The sequence below is a fragment of the Trichechus manatus genome, unplaced genomic scaffold, assembly GCF_000243295.1.
Source record: "Trichechus manatus latirostris isolate Lorelei unplaced genomic scaffold, TriManLat1.0 scaffold00027, whole genome shotgun sequence".
Taxonomy (NCBI): Eukaryota; Metazoa; Chordata; class Mammalia; order Sirenia; family Trichechidae; genus Trichechus; species Trichechus manatus.
The window spans coordinates 18,063,605-18,078,331 of NW_004443963.1; the positions used below are offsets into that span (position 1 = coordinate 18,063,605).

The following is a 14,727-nucleotide window of genomic DNA, read 5'->3' on the forward strand; positions in this document are numbered from 1 at the left end:
AGAAGAATTGATGCCTTTGAATTATGGTGTTGGCGAAGAATATTCAATATACCATGGACTGCCAGAAGAACAAACAAATCTGTCTTGGAAGAAGTGCAGCCAGAATGCTTCTTAGAAGCGAGGATGGAGAGACTTGGTCTCACATACTTTGGACATGTTATCAGGAGGGACCAGTCCCTCATGCTTGGTAAAGTAGAGGGTCAGTGAAAAAGAGGAAGACCGTCAATGAGATGGATTGACACAGTGGCTGCAACAGTGGGCTCAAGCACAACAACAATTTTGAGGATGGCACAGGACCGGGCAGTGTTTCGTTCTGGTGTACATAGGGTCACTATGAGTTGGAACCGACTGGACGGCACCTCACAACAACAGGCTTGGTGCATGCCATGCATGCAGCCCCCTCCTGCAGGGGTGTTGACTGTGGGGGAGGCGTCACAGGGGTCCCGCTTGCCCCACTTCCCACCCTGGCTGAGGGGAGCTTTGTGTGCTGCTGAGGGTGGCAAGTATACAGGGTGAGGCAGAGCCCCAGGTCTGGGGTCAGGGAAGCAGTCTTTCCTCTTCTCTGCTGTCACACACCCTTCCAGGCTCCTCCAGAGCTGGGCCGGGCTGCCTGGCATCCTCATCCTGTCCTGGAATTGGAGGGTGGCCTTGGATGCCCCTCCCTGGCTCAGGTCATAAAGTTGGAGAACCAAGAGCAGTGAGTCTGCTGACTGGACAGCAGGGCAGAAGTGCAAGGGACCTTCCCAGGACAGGGCTGACCCCAGAAAAGGGCGTGTCTACCGGCCCAGCTTCCAGGGGGCTGCATTCAAGGTCCCCAAGTCATGGACTGGTTTATTCTCGTGGGAAGAAGAGGATGGGGTGGCTGGCCTGATATTCCAGCTCTTTGGGGCCCAGAGGAGAGGGAGGCATCAACTTGGGTTGTAGCCAAGGAGGGCTTGCTGGAGGTGGTGGCACTGGCGATGGATCCTGAGGGATGACTAGGAGTCCATCAGTTAGATGGAGAGGAGGGACAGACCTAGGGGCGGGGAACATCGGCATCCCCCCTCAAAGGGTCATGAGCCCTTCAGAAGATGTGCACAAGGGCAGGACAGATAGACAGCCAGGAGGCTAGACCTTAGTGAGGGCTTTATCCTCAGGGCAGTGGGAGCCACAGAAGATTTGTTAGCAGGGGAGTGGCTGTGTCAGACTGGAGCCTCATGTCAGGAAAGGAGGGCAGGTGAAGGTAGCCTGGGACATGGGGAGGTAGGCGGGACCAGAGGGAGGGGACCTGGGTTCGAGATCTGACTCCACCACTGACTGGTCATGGCTCTGGGCAGTCACTTCTCCTCTCTGAGCCTCAGGTGCCCCATCTATAAAATGGGGATAATATAAGGTTGTTTGAGGCTTAGATGAGAGGATGCATGGAAAGTGCGTAGCTGGCCCGGCCCCTGGGAGGCAGTTAACCCAGCACCGCTGCAGTCAGTATCCTGACTCCCTGCTCTCCCCCACAAGCCCTGGACTGAGCACCGGCTTCTCCCCAAGACTCAGCCCCACCCATGAAGATAGTCATACTCAGTGGACACCAGGTGACACCAGGCGACACCAGGCTTCCCACCTTGCTCTCCAGGAAGGGGGAGTGTGCTGGGCTGGACAGGTGCCTGGGGGCCCGCTTAGAGACCCAGCCCAGCAGGCCCTGTCCACTCCTTCAGAAACGGCCAGAGGCCAGGCTGAATGGGCCACCCAAGCCCTGGCACTAGGCAAGGACGTGCTGGTCCTGTTCTGCCTCCCCCGGCCTTCTGTCCTCACCTGCCCTCCAGCCTCCTGCCTCTGGCTACCTGGGCTTTCTCTGCCCCCAGGCACTCTTTCATTGGCTGGATCTCTCTGCTGTCTGTCTGCCTGACTCCCAGAGTGTCTTTATCTGGGTCCTTCTGTATGTCTGTATCTGTGTCTCTGTCTTTCTCTCTAGGTCTCAGTCTCCCCACTCCCTGCCTTTGCCTCTCAGCCTCAGTGTCTATATCCCTCTGTCTTTCCAGTCTCTGTCCATCTCTCTCATCTCTGCTCCATCTCTCTCCACACACCCGCCTCCCTACGGTCTCTCGCTCTGTCTATATTTGTCTGTCTGTCTCTCCCTGCTTGATGTCTCTCACTGCCCTGTCTCTCCCAAAAAAACGATTGCAGCAGTGATGGATGGTTCATTAGAAAGAGATTAACAGGTGTGTGCTGGCTGACTAGAGAAGCAGCTGTTGCGAGGGAGGCGGAAGCCAGTGGTGACCTTTCGGGAGAGAGTGTGTGGCCGCATCAGCTGTGGGAGTGTGTACAGCCGGTGCGGGCGGACTAGTCACCATCACGGGCTAACAGTGACCACCTTCACGGACAGCTGTGACCACTGGGAACTTAGGCCCTGGCTCAGCGGGCGATGGTGGTTCCTCCCACCCAGGCACCCTCTCAGGTCCCACTCCCGCTTTGAGGCCGTTTTGTGAGTCAAATGTAATTACGGCTGGAATTGGGGCCGTCTCCTTTTATCTGGGCTTCAGAGGAGCTGGCAGTTTTATTAGATTTCCCGGGCACCAGGCAGGGAGGGGGTGGTTGGGTTGTTAGTTTTTTCTCTTCTCTTTTTCAACCCAAATGGAATCAAAGTCAGGTCCCTGGAGCACTCTGTCGCCCTGTTGAGGGACTGTGGGTGGGCATTGCTGAGGGGTGGGAGACTCTCCTGCTTCTGTTCTCAGCTTGCCCACCTCCCAGTCTTTGCTCTGGGTGGTCCCTCTGCCCAGACACTTTTCTCTCCTCCGTGTCACCTGGCTGCCCCCTCTCAGCTTCTAGGTCTCTGCTGAGATGTCCCTTCCTCCAGGAAGCTGCTCCTGACTCCACTAAGACAGTTCCCCCAGCCCCCTCTACTTCCCTCTGTTATGAGCCGTCGCCGCCTTGTTAGCTGTGGCTGTTGGTCTTTGCCACCCAAGCATGTACTTCTTGAGGGCAGGGACAATGAGGACTCGCTCACCACCGTCCACCCTGGTTAGCACAAGCCCGCACATAGTGGATGCTCCAAAGCATCTGTGGACTGCATGCAAGAATGAATGACTTCCGGTGGAGAGCGGTGGAGTCAGACTTGGTAGTGTCTAGCTCTGCTACTTCCTTGCTAGGGGCTCTGAGCATCACTTCATTTCTCCAAGCCTCAGTTTTCTCATCTGTAAAATGGAGACACTAATAGTGACCTTGGAGTGGTGCAAATGGTTAATGTGCTTGGGTGCTAACTGAAAGGTTGGAGGTTCGAGTCCACCAGATGCGCCTTGGAAGAAAGGCCTGGTGATCTGTTTATGAAAAACTGGCTATTGAAAACCCTATGGAGTACAGTTGTGCTCTGACACACATGGGTCACCATGAATCAGAGTTGACTTGATGGCAACTGGTAATTGTGACCTCACAGGTTGTGGTGAGGAGTCAGTAATTGTGTGGGGTGTCAGGCTTAGCATGGGACACAGGGTCAGTGCTGAACAAATGACCTTTCCCTTCTCCATGATTCGGGTGGGAAGGACCTGGTGCAGGGCAGTGAGCAGACACCAGACACCTTACCATTCCCAGAGGGGCCGCAAGGGGAGAGAAAGGGCTGGACCCTTAGCAGAGAGGTATGGAGTGAATATGGTCATCTTCTATTCGGCCCTCTCATTTTATGGATGAGGAAACTGAGGCCCTCCCACAAGGGACTTCCCAGGGTCACACGGCCACATAATGTCCAAGCCAGGTCTGGAGCCCAGCTCTGGGTCCCGCAGTCACTCCCTTTGCTGGGCTTCACTTGCCGCTAAAACCACCCGGCGTACAGCTCCAGGGGCAGTGGAGGGGCTCTGCCGCCAGGGGGCAGGCTGGGCTCCCCCGGGTCAGCTGACGACCTTGGGCAGGTCCCCTAATCTTCCTGGGCCCTAGCATCCTCTCTGAAAAGTGGGCGACGGAAGCGCCACCGCCCAGAGCGGTCGCCTGGTGAAGAGCCATCATGTGTGTTGTGTGCACAGCAGGTGTGTGGTCCCTGTACCCCTTCACCAAGCGTGGTGGGTCTCCAGCCACTCGTGACCCCGGGACGGCCATTGCCCGGCGTCGGGGGAGAGGGGAAGGCTCATCAAGGAGGTCTGTGCAGACGGTGGTTAAGAGCAGGCGCCTTGGGGCCGGGTTTGAATTGTGACTCCCCACTTACCAGCTCTGCGCTCTCGGACCTGCCCGCTCTCAACCTGTTTCCTCACCTGCAAATGGCCTCTTGTGAGGGACTCGTGAAGTGATGCCTGTAAAGTGTGTAGAAGGGGCCCCCGTCACGTGGGAAGTGCTCCCTAAAAGGGGCAGGGTCATTGGCAAACGGAGTTTCCAGAGACCCCTGACCTGTTTTCCCATCTTGCTCTGTGTCTAGCCTCGTGACCTCAGGCTGCTTCTGAGCCTCATTTTCTCATCTGTAAAATGGGTATCATAAGACCTCTTTCACTGAGGAAATAAGTAGTAACAACATCATTTCTAAATTTGTGGAGGCCACTCCTAGGGTTCTCTCCCCAAGCCTCACCATCTGCAGTGGCCTCTCAGAACACCAGGGTGGCAGAGGTGAGAGGTCCTCAAGGCCATATGCAGGGGGGAAGCGTGAGCTCCAGAGATGACACCAGGCCTGCCTGCCTCCCCGGGGGTCCTGGAGCTGACCAGTGTCCAGCTGGCCTGACCGGGTCCTCACCCCCACCCCCATGCCCCCACAGCCCGAGGAGCTCACCAACATCCTGGAGATCTGCAACGTGGTCTTCACGAGCATGTTTGCCCTGGAGATGATCCTGAAGCTGGCCGCCTTCGGGCTCTTCGACTACCTGCACAACCCCTACAACATTTTCGACAGCATCATTGTCATCATCAGGTACCCCTCCCGCCGCATACCTGCCCCACCCCCACCACCCAGCAGAGGGGCTGAGGAGGGGAATTCAGTGCTCTGGCCCCCAGCCCACCTCAGAGAGGATTTGGACCAGCGGTTCTTTGCCTCTTCCGTGCCACGGACCCTCTGGCCACCTGTTGAAGCCCACAGACCCCTTCTCAGAATAATGTTCTAAATGTGCAAAATAAAGCACACGACATTCCAAAGGGAACCAATTACACTGAGACACAGTTACAGAGTATTTAAAAATTCGCTGTTCAGCAGTTTGCATGCTTCTTGATTAATGCACTAAATAGCAAGATCTAGCAGCAGGTCTGTGACTACCATCATTCCAAAGAAGGGGTGAGCATAAATAATATGTGGAAATATCTGCATCAACTGTCACGTGACATGAGAGTATCAGTGATTTCAGTTGGTGACAAATTCTCTGTGGTTTGTCTACATTCATAATTGAAAGAAGTGCTACCTCTCAGTAAGAGGTCAGTGACATTCATGGACCTCCTGAATTCTAGCCACAGACATCTTGGGGGGAAGGGGGTCCATGGACTCCAGGTTAAAACCAAAAACCAAACTCGTTGCCGTTGAGTTGATTCTGACTTAGAGTGACCTTATAGCACAGAGTAGAACTGCCCCATAGGGTTTCCAAGGAGCAGCTGGGGGATTCTAACTGCCGACCTTTTGGTTAGCAGCTGAGCTCTTAACCAGTGCGCCACCAGGGCACTCCAGGTTAAGAGTCCCTTATTTAGAGGGTGCCACGGAGCAGCACAACCTGCAAAACATGTTGGTTAGACGAATGAGTGAAGGAATGAATGAATGATGGAAGTTTTCCATCTCTCTGTCCTCCCCGGCCTCTCCTCCATGCCACTGGTCGACCCCTCTCTCCCCTCTCTCCACCCTCCGGCCTGCCCGCTCCAATGGCCACAGCATCTGGGAGATCGTGGGGCAGGCGGACGGCGGCCTGTCGGTGCTGCGGACCTTCCGGCTGCTGCGGGTGCTGAAGCTGGTGCGCTTCATGCCCGCGCTTCGGCGCCAGCTCGTGGTGCTCATGAAGACCATGGACAACGTGGCCACCTTCTGCATGCTGCTTATGCTCTTCATCTTCATCTTCAGGTGAGCTGCGCCTACCCTGGGGCCACACCTGCGGGGCTTGCCGGGGCTGTGGGCAGAGACCTGAGGGGGGTGGGCTGGTTGAGCATCTCTGGGCAAGGCCACCACTTAATGTGGCTCTAAGCAAATCACTTCCTCTCTGAACCTCAGTGTTTGCCTCTGTAAAGGGGGGCCAGCACCGCCCAACCCCAACTCCACCACATCTTACCGGGTGGTTCTGAGAATGAAACCAGGTGGGGCAGGCAGAGAGCTGAGTGTGCGTGCATCCCTCACGCTGGTCTCCATTCTCCCCCAGTATCCTTGGGATGCACATCTTTGGCTGCAAATTCAGCCTCCGCACAGACACAGGTGACACGGTCCCTGACAGGAAGAACTTTGACTCCCTGCTATGGGCCATTGTGACAGTGTTCCAGGTAAGTGGCAGGCATGTCTATGCATGTCAGGGGGAGGGGGGGCCTCTCCCAGGCCTGCTGGCCAGGGATGCTTTTCAGAAGTGCCCTCGTCTCCTAGGATCCAGAGAAGCAAGGCGGCCTGACAGGAGGGGAGTCCTGGGTACATGGCCCAGTCCCTACCCCTCCGCTTGGCCTTAAGACTTTGTGCCATCGTGGTTCTTCTCTGAGGCTATTTCCTTGTGTGTCACATGGGGACAATGACGCCATGATGGTTAAATGAGTGCATACATGTCAAGGGCATTCCTTTCTCCAGGACAGTGGGGGCAGAAGGTGCCAGGGGAGAAGAAGGGTGGGCTCCCAGCTCTGGATGGGCTGGTGCTCCAGGGGAGGCACAAACGGGAGAGGGTGCTAAGAGGAAGTCCTGGGGGTAACACTGAGGATGGGATTATGGAAGCAGCCGAGAGGGAAGGGTGTAGACACACAAGCCCACGACTCAGCGGGCAGCAGTGTGCAATGCAGGCCTGAGAGTGCTGCAGAGCAGTGTGGTGAGAGCAAGGGCGCGAGGCCTGCCAGGTGGATGGGGCCTGCCAGGTGGGCACCCTCCAGCTAGGGAGGCCCATGATGGGGCAGCTCCCCCATGGGAGGCCCTGGGAAGTATGTCACGAGGATGGAGGTGATGCCCAAGTGTGTGTGTGAGAGGGTGTGTAGGTGTGCACGGGCCACGACGTGCCTTCATCTGTGCCACCTGGTGGGTCCCTCTGCCTTTGGGCTGGGCTATGGCCTGGTCAATAGCCCCAGCCCCTCCCTCTAGGTAGAGGTAGTCCAGAGGCAACCTGCGGATACCTGAGGGACTCACCTGTGTCCCTCACCCACAGATCCTCACCCAGGAGGACTGGAACGTTGTCCTTTACAACGGCATGGCCTCTACCTCCCCCTGGGCCTCCCTCTACTTTGTCGCCCTCATGACCTTCGGCAACTATGTGCTCTTCAATCTGCTGGTGGCCATCCTGGTGGAGGGTTTTCAGGCAGAGGTGACTTCAGGCCTGGTTGAGGAAGCACCCCCATGGCCTGCACAAGGCTGGGCTGGCGGGGGGTGGGGGGCGGTCTCTGGATAGGGGAGGGCTGCAATGCAAATTTCTAGCAGGAACATGTCCCCAGGGGAAGGGGTTGCCAATGAGGCAGTGGGCTTCCCATCCCAGGAGGGGTGCAAATGGGGGCTATATCTGGGATCTCTGCCTCTCCCATGGGGTGCAGGACTAGGCCCCTCCATCTCTGAGATTCTGAAGCCCCCAGGATCTGGGATTCTGGATCCTGCTTCCTCCATTCTTTGGGGCTTTGGGGGTACTTGCAGTCAGACAGATGTAGGTTTGTGGGCCAGGTCCTCGTTAACTGCGTCAGCTTAGGTCACCTACTTCCCTTTTCTGAGCCTCAGTTTCCTCATCTGTAAAATGGGTGAAAACATCCATGGAAAGGTTCAGGAGTAGGGTATGGGTTGAACTGACCTGTGTTCCAACGTGATGATGGCCCCCAGGGCGACGCCAATCGCTCCTACTCAGATGAGGACCAGAGCTCATCCAACATGGAGGAGTTTGACAAGCTCCAGGAGGGCCTGGACAGCGGGGGAGGTAAGCAGGCCTCCACTGGTCACCCAGGGGCCAGGACTCTTCCGGGAGTTCCAGGTGGGCCAAGGGCACAGCACCTGGCTTCCCCCTCAAGGCAGGCTGGAGGCTGGAGCACCTGCCCCAGGGACACCTGCAGCCTACCCTGGCCCTTCACACAGTGCAGCCTGCTGGGAAGAGCCTCAGAGCCTCCCGAGCCCGGGTTCTGGTCCCACCGGCATCACTGGGCAGCCTTCTCCTGCCCAGGCCTAGTGTCCTTGTTGGTAACTGGGCAGATAGCTCCTGCCCGGCCTCCAGAAGTAGGCATGGTATGAGGTTCCCATCACGGTGAAGCTCCAGGCTGGCCCTGAGCACAGAAAGCAAGTGGTGAGCCCTGCAGGCCAGGCAGCTGGGGAGGTGCGTGTGATGGGGTCCAACTGGGAAGACTTGTGTTACTGTCCTCAGAAAAGCTTTCTGTTATGGTCCATGTCTCGGTTTGTCTCATGGCTTCCTTTGCTCTTGTTCTGTCTCTGTCTGCCTGTCTGTCCCTCCCTCTGTCTCCACCTCACCCCTCCAGACCCTAAGCTCTGCCCAGCCCCCATGACCCCTAATGGGCACCTGGACCCCAGTCTCCCACTGGGTGGCCATCTGGGCCCCACTGGGGGCGCGGCCCCTGCCCCCCGTCTCTCACTGCAGCCAGACCCTGTGATGGTGACCCTGGGCTCCCGCAAGAGCAGCGTCATGTCACTGGGGAGGATGAGCTACGACCAGCGCTCCCTGGTGAGTTCCTGCTGTAGGTGCTCCAGATGGGTGCTCCCTCCTGGGTGTGTGTCTTGGGGGGCCCTGGGGAGGTGCCTACCATCCAGCCTCAGCCTCTGGCGCCCAGGCTTACGGCACCAGACTGTCCAGAGAAAACAGGCAGGCACCATGTCTGTTGCATTCCTGGGTGCCCAGCGCCAGAGCAGGACCCGGCAATAAGGAATGAGTAGAGTGGATGGATGAATGAATGAAGAGGGAAGGAATAGTGCTGGTAGAGTTTGATGTAAAGAGAGTTGGGTTTTCTTCCTGGCAGCAATGTGGGGGCAGGGGTAAAGAGCTGGGCTTTAGGGTCAGGCAGACCCAGCTTGGATCTGGCCTCTGCCACTTCCGAGCTGTGTGACCAAGGGCATGTTACCGCGCTTCTCTGAGCCCCTTACCTGTAAAATGGGAAGAAGACTCTAACTTGGCTTACCTTCCTCAAGGAAAGTGGGGTGGACATAACCACCCTGTGGACATGCCCTAAACAGTGGGAGGTGGGGCAGGAAGAGGACACCTGGAGTCTGCCCGCTCGGCCACCCACTGGCCCTCGAGTGGCCTCCTTAGCGCCTCATGGGGCGGGTCCGGCTGCCAGTGGGCGCCTGTTGTCTGAACCGTGGGAGCGTGTGTGGGTTGCTGACGAGAGCTCCGGCCTCCTCCCAGTCCAGCTCCCGGAGCTCCTACTACGGGCCTTGGGGCCGCAGCGGGACCTGGGCCAGCCGCCGCTCCAGCTGGAACAGCCTCAAGCACAAGCCACCGTCGGCTGAGCACGAGTCCTTGCTCTCGGCGGAGCGGGGTGGCAGCGCCCAGGCCTGCGAGGGCGCCCGGGACGAGGGGCCTTCGCGGGCTGCCCCGTTGCACGCCCCGCACGCGCACCACGCGCACCATGGCCCCCACGTGGCGCACCGCCACCGCCACCACCGCCGGACGCTCTCCCTCGACACCAGAGACTCGGTGGATCTGGCTGAGCTGGGGCCCACGGGGGGCACCCACCCGCGGGCAGCCTGGAGGGCGGCCGGCCCGGCCCTGGGGCACGAGGACTGCAATGGCAGGATGCCCAGCATTGCCAAGGATGTCTTCACCAAGATGAATGACCGCCGGAATCGCGACGAGGATGAAGAGGAGATCGACTACGTGAGTGTGGGCAGGGCCTAGGGGCGGGGACCAGAAGAAGACTGACTATGAAATTAGTGGGCGGGGCCCTAGGGGCAGGCTTAAGTGGGAGGGCTCTGAGAGGGCGTGGCACAAGGGGCCAGGGCTACAGGTGGGAGAGGGAGGAGGGGCGGGGCCCGCACTGCCCACATCTGATCTGGGCCCAATCCTGATCTGGGCCCAATCCTGGAAGATGAGCCCTGCCTGCTGGCTCTTGGGTGGAGTGAGGGGTCTGGTCTTGCTGGAAAAGTGTTGGGAGGTGATCCAGTGCCTACAGTTCGTTGGACGGCTGGAGAGGGCGGAGATAGGAGGCTCTGGGCAGCGCTGACCCACCCTGCGCCGTCCTCCCCTTGCCAGACTCTGTGCTTCCGTGTCCGAAAGATGATCGACGCTTACAAGCCCGAATGGTGCGAGGTCAGAGAGGACTGGTCCGTCTATCTCTTCTCCCCCGAGAACAGGTGGGCAGCCCGGCTTGGGGTGGCCGTGGGGCAGGAAGTTGACATTGGTGGGGGCCATTGGTAGGGAGTTCTCCCAAACCGGACAGGACTCTCCTGCCCAGTTGTGCAGGGTCTGCAGGGGAGCTCCAGGGTCCAGGTCGGAAAAATCTTCAAATAGCTGTGACCCAAGGAGCTTGGTGTGCTCACATCTGGAGGAGGCATTGGAAGGCTTCCTGGAGGAGGGGGCCTTCTGTTGGGCTTTGGAGGCAGACAGCATTACAGTAGGTGAAGCAGGGGTTGTGAAGAGGAGGAGGCCGGTCCAGGTGGAGGAAGGAGCTGCTTGAGGAAATGCCTGGGGGCAGAAGCAGAGGATAGCAGGCAATGTGGTGTCCGTGTGTCTGGGGGAAGGGGTCAGGGATGTGGTCTGTGTTTGGATGGCCTCGAGTGCCAGGGCAGGAGGGTGTCTTTCACCCTGTGGTGCCAGGAGCTGCTGTGGGTGTGTGGTTAGGGGCTGTGGCTCCAGGTGGGTGCCATGAGCAGATGTAAAGTTGGCACCTGTTGTGTGGCCAGAGAAGAGGGGGGTCACTTCCCCCAGGCTGTTCTGGTCCCTGTGTGTGCCTCGGCTCCCTGCCTTTCTTGTGCCAGGGGGAGAGGAAAACGAATGCTCATAGGGGTCCTGCCCACCCCACCAAGGTTCCGGGTCCTGTGCCAGACCATCATCGCCCACAAGCTCTTTGACTATGTCGTCCTGGCCTTCATCTTCCTCAACTGTATCACCATCGCCCTGGAGCGGCCCCAGATAGAGGCAGGCAGCACCGTGAGTGGCCTTGGGCCTCGGGCAGGGCAATGCAGCAGGACAGGCCACCGGGGCCTGCTATGGGACAATATCCCAGGAAGAAGGGGGGTTGGGAGAGCACCGAGCACCATGGGGGAGGTGGGCCAGGGAGCTTGCCTCTGGAGGGGATACGCCATGGTAGACTGATCTGGTGGCCTCTCCTGGATGCCCTTGGCCAAGGGCAGGGACTGATGGGGTGGCGCAGCAGACCTGGGAGCCGTGGGCCTAGGTCTCTCCCCACTCTTCCAGGAACGCATCTTCCTCACTGTGTCCAACTACATCTTCACAGCCATCTTTGTGGGCGAGATGACACTGAAGGTAGCTCCCGGCTACCCCCCAGCTGCCCTGCCCCCAGCTTTGGTCTCCTTGCCCTGACCTGGCCCTTCCCTCAGCCTGTCAGGTCCATCAGCGTCCACCCCCTCCCCTGTTCAGTGTCAGCCCCTGGGTTGGGCTCCAGGGCCGAGAGGGGTTCATACATGTCCACACTCTCTCTCCAAGAACTCACAACCCAGCCAGAAAAGCAAACGCAGGCCAGGGTTTGCAGTGTGGAGGAACCCGCTGGTGGTGTGGCGCACGGGGGACTGATTCCATCTGAGGCGTCCCAGAGCGGGTGGCTTTGAATTAGCTTAGCCAGATGGAAGAGAGGGAGAAGGGCATTCGGGACAGAGGGGTGAAAGGGTGATTAGAGCCCGGAGAACGGACAGGGCGGCATGCTGCGCCCCTGCCCCACCCACCGCCCCGCCTCAGAGCGGGGGCCGTCAACCCAGTCTCCTGCCCATCTCGCTACCCGACCATCCGCAGCCCGGACCTCGGCAAGAGAGACCTGCCAGACACTGCCCCATCTCTCCCCCCGCCCCCTCCCAGGGAGGCAGGCCTGACCTCGCCCCGCCCCCCACAGGGGTTGGCCTAATCTTACCCACACGGTCCCCACGCGGTGTCCGGCTGACGTGCCAAACGCCCCGCCCCTCGCCGAGGAGGCCGGCCTGACCCCTCCCCCGCCCACCCAGGTGGTTTCTCTGGGCCTGTACTTCGGCGAACAGGCGTACCTGCGCAGCAGCTGGAACGTGCTGGATGGCTTCCTCGTCTTCGTGTCGATCATCGACATCGTGGTGTCTGTGGCCTCGGCCGGGGGAGCCAAGATCCTGGGGGTCCTCCGGGTCCTTCGGCTCCTGCGCACCTTACGCCCCTTGCGGTGAGGACTGCTTCCCCGCCGGTGGTGGTACCTGTGCAGCCCAGGAAGTTGCAGGGGACTGCGTGACCCCCCACTCCCACTCTCTTCACCCACTCAGTCCTCTCACGAGCTCGTGCCACGCCCCAGCTGAGCAGGGCCAGGGGTGCCAGCTCCTGGAGAGGGGATCTTGGAGACCCTGTGGCAGGAGGTGGGGGGATGGCTGAAAAGGGCAGGGCCTTCCATTCCAGTCGGAGGGCAGAGACGGAAGGTGCCCCCCCACAAATGCTGCCAACGATGTCTGTGTGTCCCTGGGTGCCTCACTGCTGTCTCTGGGCCCAGTCTCTAGAGATGGTGTGATGTGGCTCCCAAGAGGCCTGAGTGAGGGCAGTGTCCTACTGTGTGTATCGATCTGGGGCCTGGGTCACTGCTCACCACCTGTTACCCCCAAATCCATGTGGCCTGGCCGCTTTCTCTGTGTTCCTCTCCCTTGTCTTCATGCCCTAGGGGGCCCAGCCCTGGGGACTTGGGCCGAGTGGGGCTGCCTCCAGGCCTGGCCATAGGCTCACAGTGCCCAGGCCCCGCTCTGCCCGCAGGGTCATCAGCCGGGCGCCTGGCCTAAAGCTGGTAGTAGAGACGCTCATCTCCTCCCTCAAGCCCATCGGCAACATCGTTCTCATCTGCTGTGCTTTCTTCATCATCTTCGGCATCCTGGGGGTGCAGGTGAGGGTGCCCTGGCCAGGTCTGGGTGGGCTGTGTGGTTGGGGAAGAGGAAGCTCAGTACAGGCAGGGACCGGCCAGTCCACCCGCTCCCTGAGGCCGACCTTGTGCTGGCCAACCTGGTGGCTCAGGTGGCCTTGCCAGCAGGGAGCTTCTTGTCCAGGAGGAGACAGACGGGCCCAAATGGCTGAGTCCAAGACAGGTAAATGAGATTACAGCCTATGCCAGGAACACAGGGCCGGTGTAGGGGTGTGGCGGGACAAGAGGGAAGACAACCTGGAGGAGGTGGCCTTTGCACGGGCCTTGGAAGAAAGGTGCCATCGTGACAGGTGATGGTGGAGGGAAGGCATCTCAGGAGGTGGGAAGGTGGGACCGAGCAGGGCACGTTTGGGGAAAGAGCCTAGGATCCGTGGCTATCATAAAGAGGTGAGGCAGTTGACATGAAGAGGGTTTGGGTCCCCAGAGAGGGTCTCTTCACTTTTCTCTCCCCTCTTGGGAATATGCAGATGACTTTCTCCCATGGGGCCCCTGCTCAAATCCTCAGTCCAGGAACTGGGTCTGGTCTCTCTGGGGTCTGTGACCCGAAATCAGACAGACCAGGGTGTGAGGCTTGGCTCCGCCCTTTGGTAAGTCTCAGGTGAGGGTTTTGGGGAAATCACCCAACACTGCTGGGCCTCAGTTTCCTCATCTGTGAGATGGGATGAGAATAGCTTCACCTTCATGCTGTGGGCACTTGCTGAGGTGGTGTGGTCATGAGCTTGGCCCAGAGGAAGTGCCCATGAAGGGCGGTCCCTCTTCTGATTTGCAGGACCGTCACTAACTTTGCCCCCCTCCCCCAGCTCTTCAAGGGCAAGTTCTACCACTGCCTGGGTGTGGACACCCGCAACATCACCAACCGCTCTGACTGCATGGCCGCCAACTACCGCTGGGTCCATCGCAAATACAACTTCGACAACTTGGGTCAGGTGAGTGCCACCCTCCTACCCCTGATCTGACCCACCCTCAGTGCTGTCCTGCCCTGCCCCAGTGGGTGGGGGTAACAGCTCTCGTGTGCCAACAACCCTGGGACCACAGACTTGGCTCTAGTCTTGTGCTGCCAGGACAGGCTGCATGACTTCCTCTCTGAGCCTCGGTTTCCTGTTGTGCGTAGGTGTATCACTCACCTCGGAGGTGGCATGAGGCTTAGAGGTCCTGTGTCCAGAGTGCCTAGCAAGCGCCTGGCACTTAGTAGGTGTTCTGGTGAACATTGGTTACCGGCCACCCAGGGAACCCTGACAGGCGAGTCAGCCAGGCCTGGGTATGAATCCCAGCTTGGCCGCTTCCTATCACTGTGACCTCATCTATAAAGTGGGAACATCGCACCCCACCAGGCAGGCTGGACTGGAGATTAAAGTGCTTCAAGCCTCTGGTCCAGGGCAGGCTCCCTTCTCCCCTCACCCATCCTCTCTGCTCTCCACTCTTGAGTTTGCAGGCAGACCCAGGCCCAATTCCTGCCTCACCCCTGATCCTCTCTCCCCAGGGCCTCCCATCTGGGCAGTGCCTCAGATGAGAGCCCCACCCCCAACTGGCTGCTGCTAGAGCCTTGGCCCCAACCCTACTACCTGAAATGGCTCCTATTTCTCGAGGCCCCACTTAAGGGATCAGCTATGAATAGGC

General features: G+C 59.0%; 1 protein-coding gene across 1 annotated transcript in view; it reads left to right on the plus strand.

Annotated features, from left to right (window-relative positions):
- The window catches only part of CACNA1I (calcium voltage-gated channel subunit alpha1 I), a 122,565-nt gene that overhangs the window by 82,240 nt on the left and 25,598 nt on the right, over positions 1–14,727 (plus strand). The window contains exons 10-22 of the mRNA XM_004373878.1: positions 4,701–4,852; positions 5,792–5,977; positions 6,270–6,387; positions 7,242–7,397; positions 7,898–7,991; positions 8,542–8,744; positions 9,423–9,893; positions 10,269–10,369; positions 11,042–11,165; positions 11,433–11,501; positions 12,191–12,375; positions 12,948–13,074; positions 13,911–14,036. Of these exons, the coding sequence (XP_004373935.1) occupies positions 4,701–4,852; positions 5,792–5,977; positions 6,270–6,387; positions 7,242–7,397; positions 7,898–7,991; positions 8,542–8,744; positions 9,423–9,893; positions 10,269–10,369; positions 11,042–11,165; positions 11,433–11,501; positions 12,191–12,375; positions 12,948–13,074; positions 13,911–14,036 (2,112 nt within the window). The remainder of the gene's footprint in view (positions 1–4,700; positions 4,853–5,791; positions 5,978–6,269; positions 6,388–7,241; positions 7,398–7,897; positions 7,992–8,541; positions 8,745–9,422; positions 9,894–10,268; positions 10,370–11,041; positions 11,166–11,432; positions 11,502–12,190; positions 12,376–12,947; positions 13,075–13,910; positions 14,037–14,727) is intronic.